Source organism: Lathamus discolor, chromosome 6 (assembly GCF_037157495.1).
Source record: "Lathamus discolor isolate bLatDis1 chromosome 6, bLatDis1.hap1, whole genome shotgun sequence".
Lineage (NCBI taxonomy): Eukaryota > Metazoa > Chordata > Aves > Psittaciformes > Psittacidae > Lathamus > Lathamus discolor.
The window spans coordinates 12632502-12654296 of record NC_088889.1 but is presented as its reverse complement, the minus strand read 5'-3'; the positions used below and the strand labels follow the sequence as shown (position 1 = coordinate 12654296).

At 42.8% G+C, this 21795-nt stretch overlaps 1 protein-coding gene across 1 annotated transcript; it reads left to right on the top strand.

Annotated features, from left to right (window-relative positions):
• The first annotated feature begins 230 nt into the window (after window positions 1-230).
• Window positions 231-21612, top strand: MIS18BP1 (MIS18 binding protein 1). Its single transcript, XM_065686650.1, has 16 exons — window positions 231-853; window positions 1578-1694; window positions 2656-3164; window positions 4885-4961; window positions 6854-6984; window positions 10076-10166; window positions 10374-10537; window positions 11719-11879; window positions 12571-12673; window positions 14063-14927; window positions 15684-15844; window positions 16877-17019; window positions 19379-19527; window positions 20185-20266; window positions 20850-20898; window positions 21090-21612. The coding sequence occupies exons 1-16, from the start codon at window positions 331-333 to the stop codon at window positions 21176-21178; spliced, it is 3414 nt and encodes a 1137-aa protein (XP_065542722.1). The 5' UTR covers window positions 231-330; the 3' UTR covers window positions 21179-21612.
• Window positions 21613-21795: the final 183 nt, after the last annotated feature.

Genomic DNA, 21795 nt, shown 5'->3' with positions numbered 1-21795 from the left:
CCTCTTCCCTGCAGCAGTCCCACCCGGCTGCCACCTCCTCCTCACACGCAGCCCGGCCCTGAGGCGCACCCACTCCACCCGGGGCCCGCCTGCACCAGCGGCTTCCCCCAGCCCGGGGACCCTGCCTCAGGCAGCGGCGCCGCCACATCCGGGAGGCGGCGCCTCTCGCCTCCCGGCGCGGTGACGTTGCGGGTCCTCTCCGCCAATCAGCGCGCGGCGGCTGCGCTCAAACTCGCGAACAGTTAAGGCGCCCTGCGCGCGCTTGGGGCCGCGGCGGAGCGGGAGGCCGGGCGGGCCTGGGCCGAGGCCGTCGTGAGGGACGCCGGCGGGATGATCGGGACCCCGAGCCGCAGCACCGGCGGCGGCCCGGCCCGCAGCCGCGGAGAGCTGCCTTTCCGGTCAGTGCCTCTTAGCAGCGTGCCCGGTATGCTGACCCCCTTGAAGGAGCTCCTGCAGGGCCGGGGCTTCCACGGGGCCGCCGCGGAGCCGGTGGACTGCGGGGATGGCTGCTCGAGGGAGCCGGCGGCCGGCAGCGCCTGCGGCGGGCAGCCCCTGGATGTCAGCGAGGTCGGCCCCGGCCCCGGCCCCGGGCGGTGGTTGAAGCGGCCGGCGTGCGCGCCGCCCGCCAGCGAGTCCCCGGCCAAAATTTTCCAGCGGATGAAAGCCGCGGCCCGGCAGCAGAACCGGGACCTGGGGCTGCCCGTGGGGAAGGCGCCTCCGAGCAGCTGCGCTAGCGACCTGATCCTGACGCCGATCCAGGCGCAGAAGGGCTGGAGGCAGAAGGGACTGGCCTCTGCAGAAGGCTGTCAGCGGCCCGCCGAGGTGCGCGGTGCGGACATCCAGCCGCGAAAAGGTGCGTCCCGTTGCTGTTCCGAGAGAGCTGTCTCCTGTTCAACCTTTCGTTCGGTATGATCTCTGCATTTAGCTTGTGACCCTTCCGGGGACTGGGAGAAGTACCCAGTGCATGTTTGCAGGCGTAGGAAATATCGGTACCGGTACTGACTTTCCCTCAGATAGCGGGTAAAGAAAAGTTTAGATTATGGGCTTCTTAATGCTAAAACGTGCCTGTGGCATAGTTGATTTTGCATCCCCTTTCTTTAGCTTTGAAGAATCCCTTTCGTGGTATCTTCTCCCTCTTTTAGCTTGGCTTTAACTCCTTCCTCTGTTGTGTTTGTGAATGAAAGGGGTCGACCCATTGCAATGTCTTGTAAAAGAGAGAATTACACTTTGTAAATAAAAAAGTCACAGCAAGCAGTTACTTCTGCTACTGGTTAAGACTTTATTAATGTGAAACACATCCCGCCTGTAGGGACCTCCAAACTCCTGTAGATCCATGTGGGTTGGGTTACATCAAACACACCTGAGGGTGTTTCTAGCATGCAGCTGAGGCAGCATAACAGCTATAACCCCCTGAAAAAAAGCGAAAGGTGGCATTGAGCATCCATCTTAGGAAAGAAAACATGTTGTATAGCGGAGATTAGTATTTAATGAAGTATTTATGTTGCTTCCACTGCCTCCCACAAGAAAAGTTTTTGTTCCCCAAATTCAGAAATACTATTTTTAATACTGTTTTCCAGAATTACTTTGCACTCACATTCCTGAGCACCAGATCACAAAAGCTGTAGACCCTCTTGTACTGGAAACCTGTCAGAAATTCTTCTTGCGTATTAAGAAGAAACTGCAGGAGCAAAAAGGTACTTGGTATTGCTCTGAAAACACTTCAAAACTCCCTTCAGGGTTTTTGTTCTTCCTTATAATCTCTTGTGCACTTTGGCAGAGCATCACTCTTTCTTTGTAGTCTGGGCACAGTGAAAATGGATGAAGAAACTTGCAGATGGCACTGGGCTTGGTTTAACTATGGCTTAGGGCTGTGGACTTCTGACCTTAAAGCTTGACATCATTAGTCCATTTGAGAGCACTAACTCCTCTAACAACAAAAGCCATCTACCTTCAGGCGCATGATGTGGTTAAGAGTTCTGTAGTGACTAGGTATGATACTTTGCCATTTAAATAAGAAACTGGATGGAAAAAATCCTAAACCTCTTGTTTGTTGGCTCTGCAAGAAATTCTCCTGGGGTTTTTTTGTTTTTTTTTTTTCCCCCATGTTGTTACTTGATAGCAGCCCTATATACGCTTCTGTCTGGTAATCCAGTTTGGAAAATGCAGATGAAGAAAATGATCACTGTCAAAGTCTTAGTAGTGTTCAAAACTGAATTTATCTGAAAACTCAAACCTGATGCTTGTGGCTCCCAGCCTAGCAGAAGCAGGGTTGCAAGCCCAGATCTTGTATTCTGGGAAGATGGAAATATTTGAGATTTGGGGTTTTGTGAAATGATTTTTTGTTCTGCCAGGAGGTTTTATTAAAGACAAGACACTAAGAATGGTAAAGAGATACTATTAATAGATATGGTGTGCATTTGCTTGGACATGGAACATCTGTAAGTCTTTAAAGGCAGAGGTATTGATGTGGTGGTGAGGAAAACGTAGTTTGAACAACTTTAGAGGCTTCAGTTGATACAGGCAGTGCTTTCACAGCTGTTGTAGTACTAATCAATACAGCATCCTCTTATTAAAAATGGAGTTAATTTACGACCATGTTTATTAGTTCTCAAATATCCCTAATTTCTTTGTTCCTTTTTTTTTTTTAATGGGCAGGTTCAACACCTTCAAACCCAACCAAGCAGAACATTCCTCCTTCCACAGCTACAGAAAAGCCATTAGCCAAATCTGCTTTTCCTGAGCAGCTTGGGAGTGATCCTTCACAGTACCTGGCCACTGATAAGGATAGTCAGGATAATTTCATTATGGAAGCAGTGGATGCTGATGATGAAATGTCTCAAGATACAATGATTAATTATGTGAATTTAAACTCTACCCCTTTTAAAAATGGGGATGAGTTAGAAAAAAGGTGGGGAAATAGAGAAGCAAAACCAACTGAACCTCACCCAGGCAGAAAAGTGCTGCAGGCAAGTAATAAGCAAGCTGCTCATGGAATAGAAAAGGTGCTGGAGACTAATTCTCAAAAGCCATCTCAGTCCTTATGCAGTATTACGTGCTCTTCTTCTGAAGTCAACGTTCTGCAGAAACAAAAGGCGAAAGAAGGCTCTGAAGTCCCTTTGGATAAACCTCACACAGACCAAGTTGCTGGCAAAACAGACAAAGAGGTGGGAGAACTTAATACTTCAGGGCAACTGACCTATTCCTGTGGGCTGCCTGTAGCTCTGAGTTGTAATTTATTGATTTAGCTTCTTTTCTATGTCAAGAATAACGAGCACTCAAGATTCAGAAGAGAATATATGTTATCGTATTAGATCTTACTGGTTGTGGGTTATTTTTTACTTTTCTTTTTTGTGTAAAAGAAGCCTTTTTGGTTTTGTGTTCACAAGCTACAGTATGGGCTGAAAGAGTTTTCCACCTGAAGGAGCCTCCTACATCATTTCTTTAACATGTGAACTGCTGTGTGTGGGTGTGATGGACATAAAAACAGATCACTGGCCAATCCAGCTCTTGGCTGTCAGTGCAAAGCCAAGGAGAAGAGGTCATTCCTGGCTGTAGGCTGGGGATGGTTCTTAGTTAATTGAACCTGTACAGCTGGTGAGGAGGTAAAAGTCTTGGCTTTCCTACAGGGTATCCAAACTTTCATTAAATTAAGCAGGACAAAAATTTTCTAGAAGACTAGTCTGCAGATCTTATTTTGAATTCAAGACATGCTTGGTGGTATTTACATCTTGCTGACTAAGTCTCAAGGAAAGCAGTGGATTTTGAATCATGTTGCATCCCTCAGTGACTACCCTAGGAGGCTGGTGGAACCATACCTTCCCAAGGGCTGAGTTTCCTTTCTTCCCTGGAGAAATCTGTGGAATTGTAGTCCTACTGAAGTTATGCAGGTTAATTGCTTTGTTCTCCCTCACCTTTGCCAAGCATGTTTGATATGTTTCCCTGTATTTTTATTTTTAAAAAAAACTTTGATTTAGGTAAGACACTGGAACAGGTTGCCCAAAGAAGTGATAAATGTTCCACCCCTACAAGTATGGGGGTTGTGAATGGGGCTTTGTGCAACCAGGTATACTGGAAGGTGTCCCTGCTCATGGCAAGGGGGTTGGAACTAGATGATCATTAAGGTCTTTTCCAATCCAAACCATTCTATGATTTGTAGCTAAGTAGATGTTGGAAGAGATGTTGTTATTGGACATGATGGGTCTCAGCATCAGAAGATGCTGTCTGTAGGGTTAAATCATTGGTAACTTCTTCAGTGAGGCCAAGGCTGATGGTACAAGGGCCAGTGTCATCCAAGACAAGATTGGGAGTTGATTAACTGAAGTTGTGAGGAGAAATAGTGATGGTTTCAGATGTTAAAAATTTCCAGGGAGCTTTTTCTAAACAAAGGAGTATGCTTCACAGTTTTCCAAACTGACTCGAGTGCAGCTGGCTTTTTACTGCAAAATGAAGGCTTTGCAGGATTGGATATAGCCATTTTAATACTGTCTGAAGTTTAGCAATAATGTAACTAATAAATACAGTTTCATTTTTTCACGGATAATTTTGGACAGTAATGGAGGACAGATGCCAAAGTGTAAGAGGTGTGGCATAGTGTCGGTATCTTTTGTGAGGAGCTTTCTGGATTTCCTAGAGGTCTTGGCTAATGACTTTGTCTTCTGAAAGTCAACATTAAATTACTCAAAGTTTATACATTCAACTTCAGCTTGATTATGCTTCAATACTTATGTGTATAACTGTGCAGTTTCTCTGGTCCGGAGAATGATGCCTAATATCTTGGTTTATGCATGAGTTAATTTCTATTTTGCTAAAGCCTTGGGGATGTTTCATAGCTCAGTCTAATCAAACAGTGATGTAATTATCATTATTAATTTTTTTTTTAAACAGAAAAACATCTGCCTAACCAGCTGGAGAATTAAAGTGATGGATGGCAACACTGCAATATGTGTTGAAGGAAAACGGAAGTAAGGAATAGTTTTTTAATTTAAATGCAAGGTAAAACATGCTGATGTGCTTTCAGCATCTGGGCTAGAAAGGTTGCACCACCTTTCCCTGGCTTGAATAGCTGCTGGTTTGAGACTTCTATTCTTGGAGTATCTTGCTAACTGTTGGAAGCACTTCCACATGTTTTTGCTGCTTTCCCCCCAGCCACAGGGAACACGGTCCTTTGCTGCATCTGAACCCTTGTGGCAGTGCTGGCAGCTCTTACTCTTATCTTATAACCATAGCTGTCTAGCTTTTGGTTAAGCACACTGTACCCGTTTGCTCAGAGCCTGCAGGATGGCAGAGCTGTGCATGTGGGATGAGTGGCTGCGCAGCTGGATGCTGAGGAGTACTGGGAGAAGGAGCCACGGTTGTCCTGGAGCTGTGCCTTCATGGAACTTATTCTTAGGCTTTGGTAAATACAAAGTGATGTTATCGCTTAAACTTCTTTATCAAGGAAGAGACTTACTTCATTTATGGGTGCCAGAGGTAGAGTGTCTATATTCAGGAAACTGTGGGTTAAATAATTATTTCAAAGTCCAGTCCCAAGTCAGTCAGAGAGCTTAAGAGGCATAAATGTGTTTGGTAGATCCCCCAAACTGGTGTTTATTTGGGGTCTTATGAGTTTCTATTTCATTTCACAAAAATTGTATTTTGTGGCTGCTTTAAGTCAAACTTGTTGCAGACTGCCATCAGTCAGGTATCCCTCGATATTATTTGTGATGGCACCATTACTCCTACAGCAGCACCTGTTCCATCTGAAAGCTGACTGTCTGGGTTTTTTTGTTATGGTTTTGGTCAGATTGTATTCAAACAGCTGGAAGACAAATGTCAGTAACAGAGTTTTAGCTTGCAATAAAGTTGTTTGAAGACACTGAAAATAAACCTTGAGGAAAGAGTGTTCTACTCTTTCTGTAGTTAGTAACTATTTAACACTTATCTACTGAAAACTCAGAACTTATCTCAACAGCAGTAGTACCGTCAAAGGAAGCAATTCTATGGGCTTACTGAGGATGTTGCGGAACTGCATGCCCTATGGTAGGGTTTGCAGTAAGAATTGACATTTGTTTCATGACTGTATGAAAACAACGGATCCTCTCACCCTACACCCTTGACTACTAGCAACATACCTCTTTTCATCTGTGTCGGTGTGTATCCGATGCATGTTGCTTTCACATACTTCTTTTACTTACTTCACAGACTCCCTGAATTGGCTTGTGACAGGTTATACAATTGCATGTTTTCACTGTCATCTTGGGTTTCAATGTCTAATACTGTTCTGTAGTTTGATCTGTTGGTTACCGTTGCAAAAGTATGTTTAAAAATACCCCCCAAAAATACCTCAAACCCCCCAAATACAAATTTTTCTACTTTATGTTTGAGTCTGATTTTTATTTCTCATGGAGAAGTCCCTTAATAGTTTCTAAGCAGCCCTAATTTTTGTATACATTAGGGCTCCTTCTCCTGCTGTTCTTGTCTTTAAATGAGAAGGTCAGAAATAAATACAATATTCCTGGGGAAAATACGCATTTGAGCTGTTCTGTAACTTGCATAATGGTAACACTGCAACAATGAGCTGGATGGAGAGAGCCCTTTAGTTCATTCTGCTTCTGCAGCCTAACTCTAAGCCCATTTTCTCTGGCTAACATTTGCAGTAGCGGACACGTTTGTTCTGTCTCCTGTCCAAGTATTAGACAAGGCCAGAACTGTTTCTCTTCCAAGCTAACAAAAGAAAACCTAGCACAGTGTTTGTATTGCTCGTAACATATGTTACACCGCCAGTCTTATGTGGAATATCAATAGTCTAGTTTTAAATTATTTCTTCTATAAAAACGTTTGATTTCTGTTCTTCATGTTATCTGTCTTTTCTTAGAGATATGAAAGATGTGGTTTGGCATAGTAATGCCATTATTGAACGCATAGCACGCAACCAAGTTAAAACATCAACTGGCAGTATCTACTTGCTACAGGGAAAAATTAATTCAGCTTTGATGAGAAAAGAAGGTAAGAAGATGATTGTAACATTACAAACTGAGGAGGGCTTTAGATTTATGACTGAACATACTACTGTAGTGAATGCTTTGTCTTGGCCTGCTAATTGGGCTCGGTGGGAATTCAGCGCACGATGGGAAGTAACTCCAGCAACAGAGTTCTGAACACTACCTATTGTTAATGGTAGCTGGCAGTTTTAGGGTGCTGCAGTTACAGACAGGGCTTTCAGGGCATGAAGTTGGCTAATAAGTACATTCTTCTGAAGAAGCTGTTTTTGCTAAGATAGACTACGTAATTTTAGTTAATATTTTGGCACTTAAATAGTGCTAAGACATTCAAGTAGGGATTGTTATACACTAGTGAGATTACTCTGGTGCTTGCATTCTATCTGTGGCTTACTAGTTAGTAAACAACGACTAGTTCTGCAACGATACATGGTATTTCTGTTTGCAGGCAGTTCTGATGTCAGTGCTTTATAATGTAGTAAACTGATCCACCTTTAGGGTCTAAGTGGTACGTTACACCAAATCCAGCTAAGCATCCTGCTCTAGATTATTTTGAAGCCTGTGGAATTTTAAAGGAAACTTAATCTATACATAAAGTTAGGTCAGGCTTTATTCTTCTTGCTTCACATGCACCCTCCGTCATGTTCACTAGTAAATGAGCTGCCATGTTAGTGCTTATAGGCAGCTCTGGGAATGTAAAGATTGTCCATCTCATAGATGGAGTAAAGGTGTGCCTTGTGTGCGATCACACTCTTTAAAGGAGTGCATATGCACTCTTTGGTCTTTCGGTCCAAGCACAAGGCATCCAGAGATGTGTCTGTGGCTTTAATATTTTTCTTGTCACTTGCCTTAGTGGGATGCATTCTGATAAATACCTGACTTGGCTGCTCTCTGACTTGATTTATTTATTTTTATTAGTTCTTCTGCTAAATACTTGTATTTGGTTTTATTTCAGTATTTTGGGAAAGAAAGGTGAAAGCAATAGACTTCTGAGCAGAGTGATCAAGTACCACAGAGATTTCCTAAGCCTAAGTGGTAATCGACTGCTGGGTCAACTCCTCTGATCTTTGGACTTAGTGCAAATTGCCCTTCCTTCTCAGCTTTCCCTTTGTCTCCTAACATACCCAACACACAAAACCCTACCATGGGGCTTGTGTGGGAAATACTCTGAACAGATTCAGTATGGATATATGAATCAAAAGAGAAGTTAAAGACAAGCTAAGATGGGTAAAGAGGAGAAGAAATGTTGCAGCTAAAGCCGAACATGAGGATTTCCCTAAATGGGCAGTGCTTGCAGCCAGGAGAGGCTGGAGGGGGCAGCAGTGGAACCATCAGTCTGTGAACAAAGCTGCACTGGTACAGAGGTTCTTCCCTGTGGAAAACATTTGACTGATGTATGCCGAGATTGCAGGTGACTCTTCAAAGCACTGAAATCATTAATGAAACACCAACAGTAACAGCACTGGCTAGGCACTTGCCTACTTCTGCCTCGTTATTCAAAGTGCTGTTCACAATCTGGTGTTCCAAATGTGCTCCCAAATCTGTCTGCTGGTCACTGTTGATGAAAACATGTGAGGGACAGCACAAGCTATTATCTGTCCATGCTCTGCTCCAGGAAAGACGTTGTCTGTGGCTGATGTCCCACAGTCTGCCCCACAGCAGGTTTGAGGTACACAACCTCTGTGGTACTTGCTCCATTCCAAGCTATACTTCTGCAATGGCACTTGCTGTGCTTTGCCTAGATCCTGTCCTGATCTTCAGGAAATGTTTTATCCAGTCTGTGTAAAGACCAAACTGATGTGCTGCTCTTAAGGGGCTGAAGGATGAAATAACTAGGATGTAACACCTCACAGGAAACGTGCTTTGATACCTGTAGGCCTGAAAGGTGGCTGATACAAAGCTTTATAAGAAAGTAAGTTGTTTCTCAAGTCCCTTGAAATTAAGGAATATGGCATTTGGCATTCATATGGGGTAAACCAATAGAAACTAGTATTGTGTGGGATTGATGGAAGTATAGTGAGATATTGAGGCAGATATCTACACAGATCATATGGATGAAGTAATAGCTCACAATGGTGAAAGACTACTTTGGCAGGGTCTGTACACTTTCAGCCGGGTTAAAACTTAAAAAGGGGAAGTTTAGACTGGATATAAGGAGGAAATTCTTTCCTGTTAGGGTGGTGAGACACGGGAATGGGTTGCCCAGGGAAGTTGTGAGTGCTCCATCCCTGGCAGTGTTCAAGGCCAGGCTGGATGAAGTCTTGGGTGGGATGGTTTAGTGTGAGGTGTCCCTGCCCATGGCAGGGGGGTTGGAACTAGATGATCTTGAGGTCCTTTCCAACCCTAACCATTCTATGATTCTATAAGATTAGCAAGGATAAAAAGTATTGATGTGATGAGAAGGAGGAGCCTCTGTGGGTTTAAATAACAATATAAAATGGGAGGAATAAAACAAATCTCATAAGCGTGTGGGCTGTGGAGCAGAAAAGAACATGAGCTGGGAAGCAGCAGCTGTCACCTCATGCTGCTAAGTTTCTCTGGGTGGTAGGGATGAGTGCTGGCCACAAAGCATGTTGTAAGAGCTTTTGAGAGGTCGTTCAAATTATGACATTCAGTCTCGGTAAATGTAAAATGTTGCACAAGGTGGTGGGGAAAGGATATTTTTACATCTGTCACAGAATGGTTTTATAGTTAGATACAGGAGGGAACTTTAAAGATCAATTTAGTTCAAACCCTGTGCAGTTAAAACAGCTAAGACATAACTGGAGCCTGAAAGCCTCAGGCTTTCTGTGGGACTTGTGGTAGTCTGCCAAGAAGACTTCTGTCAATGCAGTGAGATGAACAGGAAAGTGTATGCTCCTGGTTCCTGGAAACTCCAGTGCTGCCTCTAGAGACTTGACACTTGTAACGAGTGTAATTAGTCAATTCTCAGTTAACTTTTCTATGCTGTTCTCTGCAGCCTGTGTCTCTAGTGTGTTTAAAGATGCAATTTGCTTCTGAGGTACTTACAAAACCATGATTGTGCTGGATATTATTGCTACCCTTTGTGATTAAAAGTATTGCTCAGCTATTTTTAATGCTGATTTTGTTTCAAACAGGATTTCCCTACCGTTTCATCAAAAGATTTACATACGGTTTTTCCCAAAAATGGAAGGAATACATGGAAGATTTTCTTGAGGAAAGAAGAAGGTATTTCTTTGGAGATTCTGTTTCATTGCAATATTCTCTTTAGTATTCATTGAGATTTTGCTTTTTAAGAATACTGTACTAGAGGAGTATAAAGGATTGTAGATGTAGGCATGAAGACTATGTTCCAGGCATATACTTGTTCCTTCTTTGGAAGGATACCCTTTTACCTTTCAGATATTTTATTATTTCTTTCCTCCAAATTGTTAGGAAAGAACGAAAACAAAATAGTGCTGAGAATGAAGATGAAGAAAGTGACTCAGTGGTAGGTGCTGATGTGTTGAGAAAAGGAAAAGACTCAGCAGGAGGTGTAAAGACACCTGAAGCCAGGAACACCACCTATGAAGTATTACCGAAGAACAGTGAAAACACTTGTGAGTACTTAATAATCCTTGCTTCAGAAAAAAAGTTGGGATGCTTTTGAAAGCTCTTGTCCCCATCAGAAGATTATCCTGTTAATCAGGCTGTATGGAAGTGTAACAGACTAGTTGGGTGGAGTTTTTTATTTGTGTTCCCTTAGACCACAATGATCAAAAGCACCACTGACTTGTCTTCTTACTTCTGGTATGCTGCCGTACACCAAGTGAGCTGGGGCTGCCCTCAGGGTTGACCCTGGGAAAGGAGCAGCAGCCTGGTTGGTCTGTAGTAGCTGAAAGCCATGACTTCAGAGCCATTTATCCTGACAGCAAACTTGACTGAATTTTTTTTCTAGTTGCTATTTGCATAATGTATGCTCTTCTTAGTCCCTCTGGGGATCGCTGTGGGATTTAATATCTTTATCACAGCTCCATCCTTGGACTCCTCCCTGCAGTGCCCTTTTCATCTGGGTTAATTTTAAATCATGTAAAGTCCTTGAGCAGGTTCATTTTATGGCATCTTAATGGTTTTGCCACAGTGGAGGCATAGGGAGTGCTAACAGTTGGGGATGGATGGAATTGACTGTGGAAGAATTCATGGCATAGGCTTTGTTTCCAAGGGAAATGGGTGTAAAGCCATAACCTATTGATCCTCCTGTTTTTTCCTTTGCCTTGTAATGCAGTCTCAGCTTTGTTCTGGACACAAATAACTTTTGGGTTTAACTTTGACTTGTTTTTAATGTCTTGTCATAGTTCCAGCAAGACTTCTGGCAAACTTCCTGGTACTATCTGTTAATACTGTAATCAGGTTTTCTTGCTAATATTATAAAAACATTTTTCTTGCATTTTTTCTCTCTTTACATTTAGGATATGTTCAGTGTGATAACTTTTCTTTATCATTCTACTTTCCTATATGACTTCTACAATATTTATAAACTTCTAAACAAAATAAAGTTCACAAGAGTAAAATCTATAGTTTGTGAGGATTATAACTTCAATCATGTTAAGCTGTGCCCAGTGCTAACCTGAGCACTTCTAAAAGGGCAACAGAACACTGTCCTAAATTTTATATTTTCTATGTAGTCAGTGCAAATGGGTTGGTTTAAATGCAACATTGCTGCTATGCTTGTGAAGTCCGCAAAGCTGAATTTTTAATACAATACTGGGGACAAAACTAGATTCCTTGTTTTTCCTTGCAGTTACAACACCAAACCAGAAACCCATAGTGAGTGACCAAGTGTACACTCGGAGTGGCCGTCTTGTTAAACCACCACTGAGTTTTTGGTGTGGGCAACGCGAGTTTGTTGATCAGGAACTAAATGTTACTATACGGTATGGTGGAACCGATTATTTGAGCATGGTAAGACTCTTATTTATTGTTTACTTAAATGTATTTTAAATATAATGAATATACTTGGCTGGGTATCTCACAGAAAGAGTCCAGCTCTTACAAGTACCTGAAGAGGCAGGAAATCTTGAAAGCATTGTAGAAATATTTTAAAACAAAAAATAGTCTTAATCTCTGTACTATCAGGTAATTGTTGTCTGTAGAATGGGAATCACTGGGAATTACTTCTGGCAAAAGTGTTCTTTTTTGAAAGATAAATCTGTCTGAGAGGAAGTTGCAGATGGACTGGTTTGCATCATTGGGGTTCACAAATAAAATGTTTCCAGTAGTACCATAACACTAACTCCCTGCCACAGGGTTGTCAGTGCTGCCATGGTGCACCCCTCCCCATGTGGGGTTTCACATCTGTTAGGACCAGATATTTCCTCAGTTCATTAACCACCAACTCAAGCAGTTCTAGGTCTTGAGATACTAGTTTGGGGCTTAGGCCATTTAAATTTGAAGGAATCCTGGCTAAGTTGCTTTGGTTGTATGCATTTGCATAAGCACCTGTGTCCTTCACATAGTATTTAGTAGATACCAGTCAATGTAGGTGACTTTTAAATCTACCAGTCCTTGTAAACATTTGGTGTTTTCAGATCTGGCATCAGGCTTTATATGTAAACTCTTGCAGAAGTTTACATTAAATTGTTTTATTTTGAAGCTGTATAGTAGTAAAAATTCCCAGACGAGCTCCATCTCAAAGAAGAATAAAAGAAAGAAACTAACGAAGGCCACAGAAGAAATGTCAAAAAGACAAAGTAAAGGTAAAAAATGTTTTGTGGGTTTTTTTTTTTTCTTTTAAAGTTATTGACTAGAATCAGTGGGATTATGAGTTGGGTGCTGGAGTGTTATGGTGATGTCCTGTTAATGTAAAGAAATTATTTTAGTCTTTTAATGTTAATAGAAGCAGCAGTCAACCAATTACCAAAGTAGTGTAAGTGCCCAGTTTTACACCTCCAAATATAAACCATGTTTGTAAATCATGTTACTTACTAATGGGAACAGACTTCTTACCAGAAACTGGAATGAAAGGATTATGAGTGTTCTGAAGTTCCTGCTCTTGTAGTCTGGATCTCAGTGTGACTGTTACATGCAGCTGGAGAGAAACTGAAGAGAAGCAGAGTTCACCAGTCCAGAGAACTGCTGCTCTGGCTTTACTTTTTAAGTTGGATGAATTAAAATAAATGAAATGCCTATGTAGGCAAAAAAAGTGTATTAACAGAGCTTTAAAACATTTACTTTTAATAGAATTTGGGAAGTAACAGAATCCTGAAAACATTGTAAAATATAAAGCAGAAGTTTCTCTTGTAAAGCAACTGTCATGTTCCCTGCAGAAAAGTTCTGTGTGGCACAAGTAAAGCTTTTGGGATGTCAGTGTTGCTCAACCCCAGCCACTGCATTTTAGCAACATTTTCTGTTTACTATTTTATTCTCTATCTCTTCAATAATTTAACATGGTTTAGTGTGAGGTGTCCCTGCCCATGGCAGGGGCATTGGAACTAGATGATTGAAAGGTCCTTTCCAACCCTAACTGTTCTATGATTCACTTTTGAAGCCTTGATAATCCTAATCCTTTCAGTCATCTGGGGGCAATCTGTCATGGAAATGAACTGGGCAGGTAGAGGATGTCTCCTGTTGGCGAGGAACCCTCCCGCTGCTAGTTGCACTACCCCTGAGCAGGGGGACATTTGCTCAGTGTGAATCCAATGCTTATAACCAGTTTTCTGTGATGTGCTCTTTCAAAAGCTGTGTAAATGGATTTTCACTTCTTGACTGCCATGCAGTGGATTGGCCTGCCTGCCGGGATATGCTGTCATGTCTGTATTGTGTACCCTCTTGTTCCTGAAAAACTGAATCCCAAATACATTGGATTGCCCTCTGTGTGAGGGCAGAGGCCTCTACTCAATCCTTCCAGGATGCGTGTATGAGAAAAGAGGTGTGGTGATTTCAGGAAGCTTCACTAGTTGCTGGTTTTACTCAGTCATGTTTGATAACGTTAGGGGCTACAGCCTGTTGTAACAGAAAGCAGTTGGCAGATCTTAATGAGCGTGGGTTGCCTGGTATCCTGCAACAGGCTAGTCTTTGCTGGCCTGAGAACACAGTAATGATTTATGTTACAGTGTGTGGTGTTATACTGACATCATCTCTTGCAGGGAAAAACGATGAGAAAGGGGTAAGTTCCAAAAGAGAAGCCAAATCCACTGGGAGCAATAAGGCCAGGCACTTTGTTTCAAATGATGATGCAAGTGACAGTGCAGTCAACAGTGCAAAAACTAAACAACAGCTTTCTGCTAAGCTGACTCCTTTAAATGCTGGAGCACTAAACAAACCTAGTAGCAGAACCTCAGCAACATCAAAGGAAAATAGAGGAGTGGAACATGGAGAATTGACTATGTATCAGGAGGCTTACAAGTACTCTTTAAGGTCAGCCCAACAACATCGGCAAGATAAGCGCTTAACAGAAGAACCATCAAGCAAAGATGAGGAAGAGGAATCCAGTGAAGATATCCCACTGTCTGTCAAAAGGAAAACTAAACCTTTATTGAAACCAGAGATTCACAAGTCTAAACCTTCCTCTAACTGTAGAAGGTCACGGGATGATGCAAACAAGGTGTCCTGTGAGCAAAGGACAGTAAAACACATGACTGCCACCTATAATGTGCTGTTGAGGCAAAGAGTACCCAAATCCAAGGATGGTTCTGATTTACTTGAAGAAGAAACACCTACTAGGTCTAGAACTTACCACCTGCCTGATAAAGCAGTGAGGACAACAAGCAGAATCAACCTGCCAAGGTTGATTGAACCTGACACTGAGTCTGAAAGCAGTGAAGAGGAGTTTCATGTAAAAAAGGATTTAAAACTATCTGATAGAAAAACAAACTATGAAGTTTCTAACACTGCCAAGCCTTCAGCAGCAAAATCAAGAGAATCTGAGAGGGAAAAGGTGCAGAAACCTCTACAGCTTTTTCCAAGGGCAGGTGATGCTTGGTCTGAAAAGGAATTACAGAAGCTCTACAGGCAAGTGGTTGCGCTGTCCTCACAGAGCAAAGGTTCTCTTGGGCATTGGGAGGTATATGCTAGGGGGGTTGAGTAATATGTATTTGGGTTTTTAGGATTCACACTGTAGATGAGTGAGCCTAAACCAGCTCCTACAGTGATCAGTGTGAAGAACACAGATATTAGGTAAAATTTTGTGAATCTATTCCTCTACCTGTTTTTCAAAAATTGTACTTGTTAAAAGTAATACGCATTCCTAGGAGTAAAACCAAAAAAAAACAAGTAGGCGAATAGTACAGTGAAAGTGTTCATATTTATGACTTAGACTGTATGTCAGAGGGAGCGTATTCTCTCCCCTAATGGAATAAAATGTTAAACATGATGTGTTTATGTATTTAAGCTTTGTAAAGGAGAGATTAGCTGCCAGAATGCTTAATTAAAACATCATCCAATTACTTAAACTCTTGGGCAGTATTTAATACATACACCAAGTAGTAAAATGACCAGTTTGAGCTTGTTTCTTTTCGATTAGAAACCTGAAAAGGCATGAGCTCCTGTCTTGTGGGGGGAGAGGCTGCAAATACAGGAGAATAATAGGTCATGGCGACGTTACCTTAAATGGTCCCAATAAATTTGCATGCTTTAAAGCATCTGAAGAAGATACCAGCGACATCAGTGTCCTTTCCAGGGAGGGCAGCTGGTCTCCCGATGCTTTCCCTGGCAGTGCTGTGCAGGTCCTGCAGTGTGCTGAAGGCTGTGGCTGTGTTCTCTTGGCAGGGCCATTGCATCATTTCCAAAGCACAGGAATGGCTTCTGGGTACAGGTCGCCATGGCGGTGGGGTCTCGCTCTGCTGATGAGTGCCAACAGAAATATGCAGAACAACAGGCAACAGGTTCCAAAAGGAAGGCCACAGCTTCAGGAAAATCAGAACAGAAAGGTACTGACTTCTTGTTTTGGGGTATTTTGTCATTTTACAATAATCTAAAATTCAGTATTTGTTATGGAATGACAGATACAGACATAAATGCTCGTCAGGGTCTGACAGTGAAGACTCTTATCTCCTGCAGTGTAAAGCTTTGTTGCAGAGCTTGGAGAACAGCATAAATGTCTGTGAAGTAACAAGAAGACAAAGGATATTCTTAGAGTATTTTCAATTTTTGCGTGATGGGAAGTCTTAAACTGGCCTTGTCACCTAAGGTACAAACAGCTGTTTTCCCATAAGAGGTTCTTGGAGGCCTAGTAGATAATGAACTACTTATAGAGCTGTCTCTCAAAAAAAAGATAAGGGGCACTTGGATGCACTAAGGGCAATGCAGAGTAATAATAGCGAGGTTGAGTGCTGGGGTGTCCGGCACTGACATGCCTGTTGCTGTTTTGTGTCCAGTTCTGAAGTTAGTAGCTCATCTTTGCAGAGAGCAAGTACACTCACTCCAAAGTGAAAGGCGTAAGATCTTCAATCCAGTTCTTTAATGCAGGGAATAAGTGCCTAGTGAAAGAAAGCTGTTTGATAGCAGCTCCTCTCACTGACAGGATAAAAGTGGGTATGCTGAAGCCTGAGATGAGCATTCTATAAACCTCGTGCTGAGGACACTACATTGATCTCCGCGCAGCAGAGCGTTTGTCTGAGCACTTTATTCCTCTTGAAACAGGTGACAAGCCTTAGGACTTTTTTCTCTGAAATGCCAATGCATGGATAGTTCTGTTAAAATCATAACAAAATGGGTGAGATATGACACTTGCAACAGCTATGTAAGGCTCTGGAGTAAGCTTCCACTTAAAATATAGTAGAGAAGTTCTTTTTGAAAGCATAAATTGTTTAAGAACTCAAAGGATCATAAACAAGCTGAGACATTGCCACAGAGGACAATCACTAGCACTGGACTCTATCACTAGCACTGATTTGTATTTAGTGAATTTTAAAGTGATGTCTTTAGAACAATAGAACAATTAACTATTTTGATTCATGTAGATAAGAAAGAGCCGGTTACAATAACTGCCAAAGTGGGAACGTTGAAAAGAAAGAAGCAGATGAGAGATTTCCTGGAGCATTTGCCAAAAGACAACCATGATGATGTTTTCACTGCAACACCCTTTCAGAATAGAAAAGTAAAGGTAAATCTGGGAAGAGTGTATATATGAGTGTGCTTTTTTGGTTGAAAGGTGTGTTACAAGTCAGCTGGTTCAGCTCCATCAATAAAATCTTGTGAATTTGGGGAAAGAAGCTTATTTCCTTAGTTTGTTATTGTAATATTTGAATTGCTGGCTGTGGGAATGTGTGGCTCCTGCAGACAAGCGCTGCTGCTGAATGGATGTTTAAATAGGTCTGGGGGGGGGCATCCCTTCTGCCTCTGTGCGGGAGGAACTTGTGCTGCTGGGAGGGTTGGCTGTGCAGTGATACTGCTGTCCTGGGAACACCGGATGTATCCTTGTGCTGCAGAACCAGGGACTTTATAAAGTCAGGCTGATACTCAGCATGAAGTAAGGTAATATCTTCTTTCTTCCTCTTCTCAGCACATCTAGCATTCAAAAACTCAGTGCTGCCTGGGGGTGGGTTTCTTTGTGGGAATTCTGTTATACTGTTGTCCTGGTCCTTGCCTGTTGTTTACTTCCTCTCTTCTGTTTGGGCTGAAGAGCTGCCCTGTTTCCTTGGTTAGGTTCAGTTTTAGCATCTAGTGCAGGCTGGATGTGTTTCCACCCTCTCAATGTGCAGCCCCCAACTGCACCAAGCACCTGGTGCCAGAGCTGGTGAGTGCTACCATTTCTTTGTGATAAGCCTCCACTTCACTGTGGTGAAGCGTATGTACTCTCCCAGTGTCATAGAATAGAATCAACTAGATTGGAAAAGACTTATGATCATTAAGTCCGACCATTACCCCAGGACAGCAATGACCACCACTAAACTGTATCGCTGAGGGCCTCATCTACATGATTTTTGAGCACTTCCAGGGATGGTTGATTCACCCACTTCCTTGGGCAGCCTGTTCCGATGCCTGACCCACCCTCCCTGTGAAGAAATTTTTCTGATCCCCAGTCTAAACCTCCCCTGCCACAGCTTGAGGCTGTTACCTCTTGTTCTGTCACTTGCTACTTGGGAGAAAAGACCAATCCCCACTTCACTACAACCTCCTTTCTGGTAGTTGTAGAGAGTGATAAGGTTCCCATTCCCCCTGAACCTTCTTCAGACTAAACAACCCCTGTTCCCTCAGCTGTTCCTCATAAGACCTGTACTCCAGGCCCTTCACCAGCTTCCTTGTCCATCTTTCAATGTCAATTAACTCTGTTTTCATTTGTAAGGAGAAAGCCACTTAATTAGCAAGAGAATTATTTGGGTTTTTTTTTTCTCTGTAGGGGATTCTTTGCGTATAGTCCATGATGCATCTTTGCTGTCCTCTGCCCAAACTAGCTCTGCCTATTAAAGCTAGTGCCTCAGCTCCAGATGGACGCAACGGCACCTCTGTATCTCCTCGTATAGTTATTTGTTGGTGTTTTTTTTTTCTTAGCAGCAGTGCATTTCTTACTCTGGAACACATCCGTAAGTGGAGTAACACTCATGGGGAAGTTAGAATTTAAGCAGTGGTAATTGCATTGCTTTCCATAAGCAGTGCTGTGGAGAAACCCCATGATGAGTATGAGCGGGTTGGCCACGAAAAAGTCCATGCATCCTTGTCTGAGACACCCTGGTTCTGTAGAGGGATTCTACAGGAGACTCCTCTTGTGGCAGAATACAACTTCAGCCAGTTGTTCAAGAGTTTCCCCCCTTTTTTTTTTTTATTTAATCCTTTCCCTCCAAAATTCATTTTTCCTGGCTTGTGCCGTGTGTAAAATTAGGAGTAATTTGTGGATGGATTCCTCTTCATGTACAAGACCAACTCCTCCTTGAACCTGTACAGCCTCTTTGCACCTGCAATTTCTGGTGCTAAGTTCCAGCAGCTCCTGAGTGGGGGAGCTGTGTTTTTTATCATCATGTCTACTTCCCTCTGAGCCTTTCCAGTTCTCTCTTCAAAATTAAAGAAGTGCACTGAGTTATCCTGAAATCCTCCTCCCAGGTAGTAATGGTCAGCTTTGAGCTTGTAATTTTTAATCAAAAATTATTTTTGAATGTGTAGTCACAGCCTAAAAGACCAGGAAAATGCTGGGCATCAATGAGAAGAGTATTAAGTGCTGGACAGAGGCAGTGTGTGGCCACTCTGTCGAGTCCTCGCATACCTGTGTTCTATCTGCTGTGCACATTGCTGGTTTCTGCATCTCCAGATGTCAAAAAAGCAGCTGAAGTAAGCAAGGGAACAGAACAACTGCCTGTTGAGGAGAGAATAGTCTGGAGCTCTCTGTGGGGAAGAGGGACAACATCATGGTCCATAGTGTTGTGCAGGGCCTGTGGCCTATGGCTGCTGAGCCAGACCTGTGAGGAGCCTTTTCAGCAGACTTCTGTTACAAAGGGCAGGTCACTGATTGTTCTGCTGTGACTTTGTAGTTGCCAACATTCTGGGGAAGCCAAGATGATGATGATGATGCTTTTGCACTTACGGACAACCCAATCACACCTTCCTCAGCTGTCCTCCCTACGGCAAAAACCCCTCAGTGTGAGCATATCAGCCCTGGTATGCTGGTACCCATCAACAGGTAGGAGCTCCTACAGCTGGCTATTCCTCTGCTAATCTCTTCCTTTCCCATTTTCCCCAAGGTTGTTTTTTGTCACCCAAGAAGATCACTCTTCGAACTTTGACACCAGTTCACTTTCAGACTTGGAGCACACATAGCAAATCCTGTGGTCCTTGAGGGATATGTTTAATGAAAGCCCTTTCCTTTGGCAGTGTGTCCTTTAAGCTACTCAACTAAGCATGTGCAGCAAAACCCATGTCAATGTGTCCTTTTACTCTTGAAGAAGGCAGTGATTTGGGCTTCAGCCTCAGCAGCGGTTTCTCTGCTCATTTTGAGTCTGACCCCGTTAATCCAGGTGCTTCAGGCTTTTCTGAAACAAACTGAATCATCTTGAAACTTGCTGTGTGAGTGGTATTTTATCTAATGGACAAGAAATGAACCTCACCTGGGGAGCTGGTGAAGCTTTGCCTGGTACTTGCATTTAGAGATCTAGCATGTGATCTGATCCAATGCTGCTGTGGTGTTACACTCCCAGAGCTGCTGTGATATTTAATTGCCCAATGACTGTTTTTAATGGCAGTGCTGAATTAGAGTTGCATGTGTAACATCTTTAACTGTGTCCAGCAGATTCTGTGGTCAGCACACTGGTGACACTAACTTGCTCAATTACACCTGCAGGAATGATTACGACAAGTACGTGTTCAGAATGCAGAAGAACACGCAGGGCAGCAGAGGCACCTGGGACAATGTCAAGAAGAAGGTGATAAGCCTGGTTTCCTTGAATTCCACCTAACAGTGCAAGGTTTAGCTAAGCAATAGGCAGGAGAATCCCAGGACCACAAACTAGTGTATATGTGCAAGATGGAAAACAGGAAACTTCCCCTACTTCCTCCCAAACTGCTGGGGTTTGTATCTGCTTTTCTCAGAGAAAAGCTTTTTATGTTAGAAAAGAGCTATTTATTGTCAAATGCTTTTCAGGATTTGTAATGGTGATCTGTAGGTACATATGAAGTTCCTGTTACTTTTTTTTTACTGTTCTTCTGTACTGTAGGAAACAATAATTCTCACTCTGTATCAGTTCCTCAATTTATATACTTATTCCTTCAGTATCCTAAATTTTGTTATTTCTGACCTTTCCATGAAAAGGTGAGATCACAGAAGCTAAGAAATGTCAGTGACGGCATTTATGGCAGCTGAACAGTTCAAACCTTTAGTGAAAATGTAGCACAGCAATAGGGCAACTGAATTTCAGCACTGTTCAGAAACCAAGTCAGACCCTGGGGCTGTGCTGCCCATCCCGTGCTGCATGTGGTCTCACCAGGTCCTTTCTGTCCTTCTGTCAGGCTGGAGGTGTGCTTGGTACGCCAGCATCCCACAGGACCTTCCATACAAGTAAGTAGTCGCCCGCATTTCAGGCTCCTTCACATAACTTTCAACATTGCCACTGGCTTGTTGGGTTTCCCCAATCTGTGTTTAATAATTTTTCTGCAGTGTGTTTCTCATAAGCACCTTTGCTTTTCGGACTTTCTGTAACTGCTTATTGAGCTTGGGCACACACACTAATAATCCTGTTTTTCTTACAGAAGTGACACAGCCCTCTCTGCCAGGGAAGCTCTTTGTGATGGAGGCAACAGACTCATCAGATGAAGAACAGGATGCTTCCTCTTTCTGATGAACTTTGTGGATTTCATTAGCTCAACACTTACTGTCCCTCTCATATGCAGCAAACGGTTTGGCCACCCCTCTGCAGCAGCATTCCTGTGATGGTACAACTTGGGCTGCAGTGGTTTTACGTGTTTTAGCACCAGGCTTGTCTTGCTGCCTCTCTGGCACTATGTGTCATTTCCCAGGTGTACACAGTGTCTCTTCTTTGCTCAGGCTCCTCACTGCTGTTGCCCTGTTCCTCCTGAGGGAGGAAGAAATGTATATGTATAGCAGTTTCTGACAAGTTTGGTTAGTTGTAAGATAAAGTATGTTCCTGAAATACAGCTATACAATAAATGTATAACAGGAACCAGCTGCAATTGCTTTTTAATTTTCTCTGCTGAGAGTCTGAATTTTTACATTTCCTTAATGTAATAAAAAGGGACAAGCTGATTTTACTCACATATGACCTGGACTCCTTTGCACTCCTTGGAATCTTTACAAGCTGCCTGTCAGCCTTGTTTATATTGTTACCCCAGTCTGCAAGTTTTCATCCCCTCTTTTGTTCTTAAATAGGCATGAATGGCTGATAAACAGCCTGCTACTGGTCTGTTAGACCCACACAGGTCATCTGCTATTAGGTTA